Source organism: Poecilia mexicana, unplaced genomic scaffold, assembly GCF_051168715.1.
Source record: "Poecilia mexicana isolate PSO_F unplaced genomic scaffold, ASM5116871v1 scaffold_2, whole genome shotgun sequence".
NCBI lineage: Eukaryota > Metazoa > Chordata > Actinopteri > Cyprinodontiformes > Poeciliidae > Poecilia > Poecilia mexicana.
This window is the reverse complement of record NW_028263371.1, coordinates 55,040,089-55,053,259: the sequence shown is the minus strand read 5'-3', so window position 1 is coordinate 55,053,259 and position 13,171 is coordinate 55,040,089. Positions and strand designations below refer to the sequence as shown.

The following is a 13,171-nucleotide window of genomic DNA, read 5'->3' as shown; positions in this document are numbered from 1 at the left end:
GTATCATAGCTAACAGGATGATAGATGACAGATAATATGCATAATATTGTGCTTTCAAAATTAGTGAATGTTATTTCTGTCCAATGGTCGCACCGATCTGTTAAATTAAATAAAAATGTGCTTATTCTGGACTTAAAGATGTAATTTATTGATGCTTCATAAAGATGCTGTGGTTCTCTGTTTTTTCTGCACGTCACAAACATTTTATTTGGACCTGAAATCGAGTCAGCCTCTGAGCAGAGGGCAGCAAATGTCTCCCTAATGAGCAGAACAACAGGTACAGTGGCTGCAAATAAAGGTTATTCTGCCAAGCATCTCACTGTGTAAGAAAAGTTAGTTATTACTAGTCAGAGTTAAGTCTGCACAAATAAAAAGCCTTGGCCAGAGTGTGTATTATTGCATGAGACATGAAACAAAATCCACAAGAAAGGGATGTCTCTGTTGCAATCAAAAAGGAAACTAAAACAACACAAATCAGCAGGGGTTCTGTAGAGATTGTAAATGAGGCTTAGCAGCCTCATGATGGCTCCTGCTGCTAAAAAGCTGATTAATTCAACACTTTGATAATGACTGGCGGGGAAACATAGCAGAGAAGGTTGAAAGGCATTCATCAGTGCCGTTTGCCACAGGAAGATAATAGCAGAGTTCTCAAAGAATCCTTGCAGGAGGCAACAAAACAGGTCTCCGAAAAATTTATTTTTCTGTTCCCTGTGTGGGGGAGCAAATCTTAATAATTAAAGCAATCCAATATTTAGATGTTATTTGGGTAAAAAAAAACATGCTAGGTTGAGCTGTTTTCCCAGGATGATGTGAATATCACTATGTTTGTCACCATGTTTAAATCTCAGCTCCACTCTTCGTATTTGTTGTTTTACATAATCGTGCAAAATCAAAACATTTTAATGTTATTCTCATCAGAAACAAACCTGGAGTGTTGCTTTGAATATTTTATTCATGTTTGAGAAATCCTTTAATCTCCATAGCAACCATTCAGATCTGCAAAACGCCTGGTTGGACTTAGCCTTCGAGTCGAAGCTCCGCCCCCACTCAGCTCCTTCAGACTAGCCAGCAGCAATTAGCAAACACCTGCTCATTATAGCAGCTGGTAAAAACATTGTTAAAGCGTTAATAGAGGAGCCATGTTGTGACGACTTCCTGAAGGCGGAGCTTCAGAAAGAGCAGGAGTTTTTAAAGAGACAGAGGCCCAATTTCAAGGTGTCAAATTTATTTTAATATTAATGTATAAAGACTTTTTATAACAACTGAAGGTAAAATAGTTACTTTTATTATTATATAAGCGTAATATAACATTCCATATTATATTATGTAATAATATAGAATTACGTGCCTCGAAAATACATAATACTGGCCCTTTGAAATATTTGTCTTTGACAAATGAAGTAACTGTAAAACCTTTTTCTGTTTCTATCAGTAAAATAAAACCCATCCATCAGCCTTCATCAGGATAATATTAAATACTGAATCTGAATGTCAACTAGGGCGAATCCGTCACATTAAGGCTGACAGTTTTCATACTATTCATCGAGGTCTCATCTTTTTCCAAATAAAACATTTACATTCTAACACTTTTGAGACGTTCTGCATAAACCAGGAAGCTGATTAAGTTCAATTTATCAGGCTGCTTTGTGAAACTTTAAAGAAAATTTGAGACATCGACACAAACCTCCAGCCAGGAGAGAACATCGTCTTGGCTTATGGTCTTCATTTTTCCTTCGTCGTGAAACTCATCCATCATGCAGTCCATCAGATTCATCAGGGACTTGACCAGGTTGGTGTCAGAGGTCGGGGACAGCTCCTGCAGTCAGACAACACAATTAGAAACCGCCAACACGCTCTGCTGCCTGAACATCCGGTGAGACCCGGAGCTCGTTACAGAGTCTGGGTGTCTGACCAAACTCACAAACCGACTCAGCCTGCAGCTGAACACAGCAGCACATTCCTGTAACAACCGTTCAAGTCTGGATACAAGCAAAAAATCAGCTTTTCATTTTCCCCACTTGAGTTTGACTGACAATTTTCAAGATGGACGTCTTGTTGGAGCCTTTGAAACTAATTGTTTCCAGAAGGTGGGAAAGACGTGCGACAGACTGAGAAACACTCGTCTTACTGGTGTTAACTTCTGCAAAAATGTACTTTTTGTGTAGCAGTTTAATGTTGTATGTGCTAAACCAGGGGTGTCAAACTCCAGTCCTCAAGGGCCGCTGTCCTGCAGCTTTTAGATGTGCCACAGGTACAAAACACTTGAATGAAATAGCTTAATTACCTCCTCCTTGTGTAGATATGTTCTCCAGAGCCTTGCTAATGACCTAATTATTTTATTCAGGTGTGGTGCAGCAGAGGCACATCTAAAAGTTGCAGGACATCGGCCCTCGAGGACTGGAGTTTGAGACCCCTGTGCTAAACGGTTTAGCATTAGCTTCCACTATGTCTTTTCTGTGTTTGGAGGTGAAAAATCTCCACCAGAGAAAAATATAAATGTTTTATATGGCTCAAATATGATTTCACACCAAACACATTCATATAATTTGTGATTTTAATCAAGAAATTAATTTTACATGTGAACCACAGCGGCCATCTTGAAAAATCAAAACATTATCAGTGAATGTGATTCCAGTCAGTCCTATAATGTTTGATCTGACAATAAAAATATTAATCTGTGATGAATTTCTAATGCAAAAACAAATTTTCTTTGACGATCATCTTGAATTTTTCAGCAGCCGAGTTTGGTTCTGCTGATGAAATATTCAGTTACCTGCTGCACCAGAAGCTAAACGTTCAGTAGATTTAAACAAATCTGCTTGGGAGAAAAGGTTATTTTTCTGTTTGGTTGCAGCTGCAGCACCTTGGTGGCCTTCCGGATGAGCTCCAGGCAGGCCGGCAGGACGCGGTCGAAGAGGCCGGTGATCAGCGCTTTGTGCTCATCGTTGAGCGAAGTCGGCAGAGTGTTGAGCCAAGACAGCATGTGAGGCCTCCAGCCGAGCATGTGGGGCTCCAGGTAGATCATCCCGCAGCGAGACACCTGTCAGCAACACAGCAGGTAAAACACTTTGGCTGCTTTTGTTTACAGGCGAGAGTTTACAGACTGAAAACTCTGCAGTGAGACGGATAAAACAAACCGACTCCAGACTTTAAAAAAACACAAACGTCTAATAAAAACCCAGTTATCTTCAGGAAGAAACAGACTGGAGAGCAGAGTTATGTAACATGTATTGGAAATGCTGTTTTCAGCTTATGAAGTCTGCGATTGTGATCATTTGCAGCGTTATGGAGGGTCGAACGCAGACAGCAGCAAAGTGGGATTATATTGGAGATGATTTATTGAGAAAAATCTAAAAATCCATAGATGGAGGATATAAGGAGAGGGAATGAAACGAGTTAAAGTGAAAGAAAAATCAGTACGGAAGCCCAGAAGGAGCACCGAGACCTTTGATCGATTAAAATAAGACTGACAGTAACTACAGGTTTTAGTTGGGAACTGATAGTTTTATAACTTTTAAAATATAATATTCTAATTATATTTTATATTTGCAAAAATATTATTTTCCTTTCCTCTCAAATTTAAAAGTTGTGTGAAAGTTTTAAAAAAGAGTCTAGATTGAAACATTGTCAAATTAGTTTGTTTTCTTTCCTTGCTCATCATTAATAAAAAGCATCTCTGGCTATAAAAATATATTTCTTTCATTTTTATTGCAAAAAAGTGGAAAAAATGTCTTTAATTTTAAGTTAGAAAAATTACAGAATTTTTCCATTTGTCATACAGGACATAATTAAAAATCTGTTCCTGTTTGTTGGATAGGAATAAAAAAAGACTGAAAAACATACAACAGATTATTTTATTATTATTTTTGCTGGTCTTTCAGGACCCAAGCAAGAAAAAAATACAAAATGTTTTTTTCCACTGTTGGATGTTTGCTGCGGTAATGAAAGAAAAATATTTTTTTAAGTCAGAAATACTTAACAAAAAAATGCAATTTTGGACGTCGCATTTTTAAAATTATTCCCTTTAGAAAAAACATTGAAAAAAAGAAAAGAAAATTATAAAGGTCAGACTTAGAAAATTGGTTTTCACAAAAAAAATAAAAAGATTTTGGCTATCAGGACTTGAGTAGATCAAACACCAAGTTTAAAGGTGACAACAAAATAAAAATAGCAGCATGAAAACAGGAAGTAAACAGGAAGCAAACAGGAAGTAAATGGAACCAGATGACCAAAATAAAACCAGAATGATTACCGGATAAAAGTCCTCGTCTAACAATCGTTAGAAATGATTTACAGTATTTTTGGTTTTATTCCGGAGTCATCCGTTAGCTTTTTGTCCCTCCGTTCTCACCGTAGCCGGGGACGCCACCTCCAGGTCCATGGGCTCAAAGATGAGGCTCATCTGCGGCGACATCTGGATGATTTCGCCGCTCATCAGGCACAGCTTCTTGTTGTCGTCCAGCACGGTGTTCATGTTCTCGATCCACACGGCGTCGACCGGACCGTCAAAGATCAGCCACTTCCTGTCAGGGCTCTGCCGGACAGGAGGTCAGAGGTCAGCTTTGGTCCTGAGCTTCATTTCCATCATAAAGGCTCAAATATATTCATCTAAACATTTCAGTTATGGCATGGAAAAAATTTTACAAGTGAAATAATCTGCCAATGAACTAATATTTTTTATCAATATAAGGGAATTATTTACTTACAACAAGCTCCTTTATCTTGCTGAAAAGTTATTTGTAAGTTAGTTTTGTCTTAATGCAAATGTAATAAAATCTTTGCAATAGAAACTAGTGAACAATACTTGGTCAAATTTAGTGTTTTTGCAGTGAAGTAGTGCAGAACCAGAACAGGTTTTAAAAAATCGTTCAGACTGATCTGGTGCCTACAACAGTGTAAAAGAGTCACTGCAGATAAAAAACAGGAGCAGTAAAGAAAGTAAGGCAACACTTTATTTGAAGGGGTTTGCATAAGACTGACATGACGCCTGTCATGAACATGAAGGAGTCTTTATGAATGTTTATGACAGTTGTCATGAAGTGTCATTCGGTAAATAATTACACTTTTAATGCAAAGTTGCTCTAAAAGTTGCATTGAAAGTACATTAAAAATGCCGACTTTGCATTAAATTAACATAATTTACAAAATCATGAATCTAGAATGACCCTAATCCGCCGTCATAGATATACAAGTTTGATGAAAGTGACATAAAGTCATTGCTGATCGTTTAGAGTCGTGGTTTTCGGTCTTTAGACGCCCGTCAGAGCGCCGCCGGTCCAACATCCTTCATTAGCCACGAACTGCATTCTCTTCCTTTCTCTTCCTCAAACAGCGCCGCCGACTTCCAAACACTCGTTTCAGCTCCTGAGAGTCGTCAACAAGGTGACGGACAGAAACACACCTAAGGTGATTTAATGGAAGCTGACGGAGCCGTTGATCCTCCAGAACCTTAAATTAATGCGTTATCATGCAGACAAATGGGCCGGGCAGCGCCGGCGCCATCCGGGCTGCACAGGGACGTGATTATGTTGTAATATGATGATCTCGCAAGAAAATAAATGAAATAAAAATGTGTGCATGAGGAATTTAATCCAAATAGCTGCTTCTGACTCCAAATAAAAAGAGAAAATCAGTTATCAGTTATGAAATCCTGTTATTTCTAAAAATGATCTTTAACTGTTTTTGTTGAATTGTCTCTCCTAATCCCGCCTGAAACAAAGAACAATTTGCAAAGAAAAAAATGACAACTTCATAAAAGAAGTTTCTTTTGATCTGACAAGTCCATTCGCAAACAATTCAAGAACAGGACGAGGAAATGATTTTCCATCAGCGCGTCTGAAACTGCCTGCAGATCTGGAAACAGAGTTATTAAAGATCACATTTTAACAAGACAACCAAATGTTTCTATTGTTCGGCCGTCAGCGCGGTCGTTCTTCCCGCTCGCTTTTAATTGAAATGTCAACTCTTTTAAGCAATAATCCATCCAGAAGTGGCGCTCTGACGTGGAGGAGGCGCTGCTGCGTATCAGCGGCGCTGCTCAGCCTCTGTGTGATTCACTCCTGAGTTGCTCATTATAAAGGAATCATACTGTGTGCTGCATCGACTGATTCTTCATCACCACTGAACTCTGCTAGGCGGAATCGCTGCCCGAGCGTTTCAGCGCCAGAAAAAGTTGCCTTCAGGCGTCAGCTGAACACAAAAAAAACAAAAACAAAAACAGGGAAACTGCTTCCTCAGTCCGTCTGTGAGGAGAACTGAAAACTGATTCTCATGTTGCTCTGATTTGGATGGAAACCGTTAAGGACTTTAATAACAACTAAAACTGATGCTTTTGTGAGTTTTATCTGTGAAAGATGCTACATAAGCAAATTTGTCTTACTTATACATTGAATTATCAGTGAGTGCTATCAAAACAAACATGCTAACTTTAGCTGGACGCCTTGCAGCATGTCATCTCGTGTAAAATCCCGCCCCCACCTCCCTGATGGATGGGAGAAAGCTGCTCACTAATCATGACTAGCATTGGTTGTAGCTGTCAGGTTGTCAAAATAAAGCCCTAAATGTTAAAAATATGTGATAAACAAAAGACAAAGAGATGCAGTGCTGTGATACTGTCTGCACTATGACAACTACATAACAAGATCAGGAAAAAGTTTTAATTAAAAGGCAAGGGAGAGGGAAGTAGTTCAGTTATGCTAGCCTGACTATGACAATCTTACTAAGTAGATGTGCTGTGGAATTCAGTGTGTTTCGGTTCAGTTAAAAATAAAAAAGGCGACCTTCACACCAACAGATCCTAGTTTAAATTAGCTAATCAACTATTAAGTTAGCTTAGCCAATAACAGCATTAGCTAATCTATCACAGCAATCACTTATTAATAATCATAAAATAAACATCAAGTCTAGAAACTGTAACGGACTGAATGTTCTGTTCTTTGTGTGAGAAATGTTTGAATGATCTCAAATCCCAAAACATAAAGTGGTGTTAGTGTCAGTTGCTATGGCAACAAGTCTGTGTGTAGTGTAGCCGACACAGAGACCTAAAAAAAGTGGTTTTGAGTTGTTCTTTATCGGTTATTATGCATTATTTTTCCATTTGCTTTGGCGCACTGCACTAAATTAATAGTACCTGCATCTCCAGGTTGTTTTTCAGTTAGGTACCGTGTTGGTGCAATGCTTTAGCATTAGCTTCCGATAGATACGGTGTTGGTGCAATGCTTTAGCATTAGCTTTCGATAGATACGGTGTTGGTGCAATGCTTTAGCATTAGCTTTCGATAGATACGGTGTTGGTGCAATGCTTTAGCATTAGCTTCCGATAGATATGGTGTTGGTGCAATGCTTTAGCATTAGCTTTCGATAGATACGGTGTTGGTGCAATGCTTTAGCATTAGCTTCCGATAGATACGGTGTTGGTGCAGTGCTTTAGCATTAGCTTCTGATAGATACGGTGTTGGTGCAATGCTTTAGCATTAGCTTCTGATAGATACGGTGTTGGTGCAATGCTTTAGCATTAGCTTCTGATAGATAAGGTGTTGGTGCAATGCTTTAGCATTAGCTTCTCATAGATACGGTGTTGGTGCAATGCTTTAGCATTAGCTTCCGATAGATACGGTGTTGGTGTAGTGCTTTAGCATTAGCAGAACCAAAGTTTACTATTAGTGCTTTAGGGTTAGCACAGCTAGCTTATTCGTTAGCAGTGTGCACCACTGATAGTTTTTGATTCTCCAGTGTTTTTGTGGTATCGATTGTTGCTAACACCCACTGACTGACCTCATATCTGAGGCTGCAGGTATTAGCTAACATGACAGGCGATGTTTTTACCTTGGAGGAGGCGAAGACCCTGAAGCTGACAGCCAGGATGCCGTCGGACCACTCATGGGAAACCGGGTCAAACTGGCCGTACAGCTGGCCCATGGTGATAGATTTGGGGTTGATGACTGTGATCTGGACCTGGTTCTCATCCATCAGACCCTAAAGCGATGAAAGACATGAAAACATGAGAAACCAACCAACAGAAAGAGGAACAACTACAGACACTAAAGTGGAATAAAACCGATATGTAGCTAAAACACCAAGACAGAGCAAACTGCTTCTAAACAACGAGAGACGAAGGAGGGCAGAGCTGAACACAGCCACAGGGAGGATGAGGATTCTCCACAGGCCTTCATCTTCCTCCTCCTCGCCATATAAATCCAGTCAGCTGGTTCTGGGCGGTGCTGAGAGATCGATAACGGCTGGACGGAGACCGCAGCGCTCCAAACAGGATGTGATAAAAAATAAAAAAAACTCTCTGGGTTCAACAAGAAGGTTTGGGAATAATCCAGATGAGAATTAGGGAATCTGAAAATATTATAAAAGAAAATTCTGACTTTTCTCAGAATTCTGGCTTTTCTCCAAATTTTGACTTTTTCTCAGAAATCTTTTTTTCCTCAAAGTTTCAATTTGAATCTCAAAGTTCAATGTTTTTCTCAAAATAATAACTTTTTTCTTTGAATTCTGAGTTTTGATCTCAGAGGATTAAAGTCAGAATTATAAGATTGAAGACAAAATTCTGAAAAAAATTTGGAAAAATGTCAGAATTCTTTTTTTTAGTGGTCCTAATTGTCGCCCACAGAAGAAGGTCGTCATGCTTGCATGGTTTGGGAACCTTCTTAAAATCTTGACTGGACCTGCAGTTCTGGTCCAGCTGCTGCACAGACGGCCTCCCACCTGGGTAAAGATGTCCTGAAGCGCTGCAGCCAGCACGCGGTAGGCCGAGGTTTTCCCTCCGAACGGTTCGCCCACCACCATGAAGCCGTGCCGCACGATCATCATCTCATAGATCTGCAAGATTTTCTCAGCAAAGAAGTTGGTGACCTGCAGGTTCATGGTCTGGCAGTTTTCTGTGATGGCGTTCAGGAGAATGTTGTAGTCTCGATCCGGGAGCTTCACACCCGGGAAGAGATCGGAGGTAATACCCTGCAACGGGAAGGTCAGTTACTCAGTTACTAAATATGGAATGAAGCACAACACTGTTTCAGAAACACATCGCTGCAACAGACGGGTAAAAATAACAGTTAATTTTCTATGATTAACACTAAAAAAGGATTACTTTAGTAATCGCTTATTTTGGCAAATCAGGTAAAAATTTGACAAATTCAGACTTGTCATCAAACAACTTAATCTTTTTTTATGCAACATCAAAAATACATTAAAAGATGCAAATAAGCCTCTAAATTAATTCCTTTTTTAAGTAAGAAAATAAACACTTTACTACTTATTGCTGAAGCAAAACTCCCTGCCTGTGAAATGAGTCTTTACTAGAGGCTCTGTGTCAACATACATGTGGCTATTTTAACGCTTAGTTAAGAATCCCACGAAACAATTGGGAGATAAATCATGATGGATGGACGTCGTGAATGGAGGTTACGGGTGAGAAACGCAGAACTGACAGTGAACTTCTCCGTTAATCAGGAGAACGGTGAGCTCAAAAAACCTCAAAAAGCTGCAGATCGTGGGACAGGAACTTCGGCAGATTGACGTCGATGATGGATCTCAGCAGCAGAGTGTCTTCGTTGTCATCTGGGAAAGCCAGCTGCAGAGGGAGGAGGGAGCGGGATGAGAGAAACACGGGCGAGAAAACAGGGGAAGGAACAAAACAAAACCAATGGAGAACAAAACAGGGACACTGTGAAGACGTGATATAAACACATGTATTATGAATGAGAAATATGCCATACACTTTAGCTACGGAAAAAAAAGGAGGAGTAAATTTCTGCCGAAAAATCTCAGAAAATTTCTAGGAAAAAAATGTTATGGCAAAAACATGGAAAATTTCCAAACGTAAAATATTTTCGACTTTTTTCCATGTTTTTCTAGAATTTTTTAAAATATTTTTTTCTAGCAAATTGTTGCTAGAAGAAGTAGAAAGTTTTTTCTAGAAAATTCCTGAGATTAATGTCAATATTTATCGGCAGTCAATTTTTTGTTTGTTTCAAAAAGTCCCTGAAGTTGTCTTAAAAGTTGCTAAATATAGCAGTAAAGTCAGTGGGGTATCAACGCGGCCCTGCTTAACCCGCTGCGGTCAGGCCCAATTTTAGCCACGCCCCCTCCGCGTCTCTAGGCTCCGCCCACTTTGGTGGACATTTCCAGCTTTTGCTTCCACATAAAGACTAAAATAAAAAATAAAAAATACACAAATGGCATAATTACGAAATAAATTCAGACAGGAGAAAAGAAGACTTAAGACAACATTTTCTAATACAAATCTTGAAACCAAGATTTATCGGTTAAGCTTAGGAACGATCATCAGTATTAGTCTTTTCGCTCATCTAAAACAGAAACTTCTGAAAAAAGTTCATGTTTGTGTTAATAATTATTATAAATAAACCCACATGACTATAATCTAACTTAACATTTCAGTTGTTCTTCAGAGCTGTTAAATGTTTCATTAGACCAACAGCAGGACGCCGGGACCAACCTTCAGGTTTCCTGCCGCGGTCAGCACAGACTTTACGGCTCTCATGCCGTAGTCGTAGTGACTCTGGGAGGACAGCTGCTCCGAACACAGTCGATAGGTGGCCACGATTTTCACCGAAAGAGGCCGAGCCGTCACGAAGCCGCAGGAGTACAGCACGATCTCCGCGATCATGGCGTAATCCGGCACCATCATGGCCACCGTCCTGAACAGAGCCTGGAGGGAAGCGGCGGTTTGGGTTCAGAAAGAGTTCAAACTTAACTTAATAACACTCTAACACTGCAACAACATCAGCATATACACCGAATTACTATAAATGATCAATTAATGGCTTGTTAGATTAATATTAGATTAAATTAGTTCCAATCGAAGGTCCGCTTAAACCTTCTTTTAGAGGTGTAGTTTGGCCACCATCCAGCAGAGGGCGCCGCTGGTCATCCTGAAGCGGAGCCAGAAACAAACAAAATAAAATTTTATGCAGTTCTGTTTAGAAACATGAACACTGAAATCGCGCCTTAAGTTATCATATTAATAGTGCTTTATTCAGCACAGCTACAGTTTCAACTTCTCATTCAAAAATTACTGACAGAAAAACACAAAGCACAACAGAGAACAGATACGTAAAGGTAAAAATATACAACAGCACATCAGGGTGCCTGGAGACAGAAAAGAAGAAGTAATGTCCACCAAAAAATGTGGAAATGTGAGAGTAATCTCAGAAAGATTTCAAGAAAAAACTTTCTTGAAATCTTTAAGTAAAAAAAGTAAAGAAAAAAATGACAGTTGAAACTCAGAAATGTCCACAATTTTCCAGAAAATTTTGGAGAATCTCAAAATGTCTGTTTTTTTCTAGCAAATTTTCGAATTTTGAAACTCAGAAATTTCAAAGTTTTTTAATACAGAGATCAATCTCAAACTTCTACAATTGTTAAGTGAAATATGCTCCTTTTTTGTCTACAGTGGCACAAAATGATGTAAAAACAAATAAATAAATGTCAGTAATGTGGGAAAAAATACAACATTTTCTGTTTATTCCGTCAGTATGTAACGTTTTGGACACAACATAATGTTAAAATTTAATTGTGTTTTTTTTTTAATTCAGCATGTTAGAAAAAATTAACCCTTTATGTTATGAAAAAATGGTTCAACCTCCTCACCGAAGAGAAAACTCAGGATTGGCAGCTTATCCATTGATCATTAGCAGATTGATGACCTCAGATTGACTCATTAATCGCCAAGTGTTGGGAATCGGTGTGTTTTGTAAAGTCTGGGCCGGCGGCGCACCTTGAGGTTGTCTGGCAGCTCTGAGCGTCCAGCATAGCCTGGGTTCATGGTGATGAAGACGGCGCAGGACGGGTCCAGTTTCAGCTCCGTCCCCTCAAACATCAGCATGTCACAGTGAGCAGCGATCCCTGCACAAACGCACGCAGTCAGACCGAGGGACGGTCTTAATCAGCATGGTGCAAATGTTAACACAAAGTACAATACCTGGAAAACTACTGAAATACTAAAACATAAAGTCCAAACGGGTTTACTCTGTCAAAACTCAGAAACAGTAAAGACAAAACTAAGCTAAACTAAAATAAGTGATTTAGGAAATTACCGAGCAGCATTACAAGCCATCCAGGAAAAAGATAATTGTATGGTGTTTTCTGTGATTATTTTACTTATATAATGTGCTTCATTCAAATTGCATTTTTCCACTTTATTAAATACGACTGCATGTTTGTACCTTTATGAAACCTAAACTTCTCAAATCAAAAATAAGGACTTGTCTCTACAGGATAAAAACATGCAGAATGTGTTTCAGTTCACTTTGAACGGTTGTAAGAACAGTACGGTTAGAAAACTCAGAGTAAATAAAACATTAATAAGCATTTAAAAAGCTGCTGCAGCATCTTTAAAATGATCAAAAACCCAAAGCAGACTCAGCAGAGGAGAGTTTCCTGGCCTTTCCTAACAGTTGCCTTTCTTTGTAGTTTAAAACCGATTCATTTTTTCATTTCTTTACTCCTGAATCTTTGCCATGCCTTTGTTTTCTGGTCCACTGCCAGTTTCCTTCAGCATCAGACGGGAAAGTGAACGAACCTCTCTGGATGGTGAGAATCTGCTGCGCCACAACGGACAAAACCTCCAGGTCGATGCGGTTAAACTCATCAAAGCAGGCCCAGGCGCCGCACGACAACAGGCCCTGAGCACACACACACATATACACACACACAGACACACACACACACACACGCACACACACACACACACACACGCGCGCGCACACGCACACACACACACACACACACGCGCGCACACGCACACACACACACACACACACACACAGACACACACACACGCGCGCACGCACACACACACACATACGCACACACACACACACACGCGCGCGCGCACACGCACACACACACACACGCGCGCACACGCACACACACACACACACACACCAAAATAAAAACAACAGAAACATCAGGTCTGAATTTTTAAAGCCATTTTTTATTTATCAGGTGATGAGAGCGGAGAGCTGCACCTTTGTGCAGTAATTCAAGGTGAGGCGGATCGAAGGATGCAAGAGGAGAAAACCGAAAACAAACGTGGCATAAGAGAAGATATTCTCATCTTGATGCGTTTTTCGGATGGATTTTTGAATTTGATATCTCCGCTCACAACAGAAGTTACCAAAAAATATACTCAGGTAAGAGAAGCT

The 13,171-nt window shown here is 39.7% G+C and overlaps 1 protein-coding gene across 1 annotated transcript in view; it reads right to left on the bottom strand.

The window, feature by feature from the left end:
• dnah7 (dynein, axonemal, heavy chain 7) overlaps positions 1 to 13,171 on the bottom strand; it is an 83,494-nt gene that overhangs the window by 45,127 nt on the left and 25,196 nt on the right. The window contains exons 25-33 of the mRNA XM_014996066.2: positions 12,547 to 12,649; positions 11,743 to 11,870; positions 10,462 to 10,674; positions 9,478 to 9,576; positions 8,712 to 8,960; positions 7,824 to 7,973; positions 4,352 to 4,534; positions 2,864 to 3,040; positions 1,685 to 1,816 (exon numbers count right to left, since the gene is read on the bottom strand). Of these exons, the coding sequence (XP_014851552.2) occupies positions 1,685 to 1,816; positions 2,864 to 3,040; positions 4,352 to 4,534; positions 7,824 to 7,973; positions 8,712 to 8,960; positions 9,478 to 9,576; positions 10,462 to 10,674; positions 11,743 to 11,870; positions 12,547 to 12,649 (1,434 nt within the window). The remainder of the gene's footprint in view (positions 1 to 1,684; positions 1,817 to 2,863; positions 3,041 to 4,351; positions 4,535 to 7,823; positions 7,974 to 8,711; positions 8,961 to 9,477; positions 9,577 to 10,461; positions 10,675 to 11,742; positions 11,871 to 12,546; positions 12,650 to 13,171) is intronic.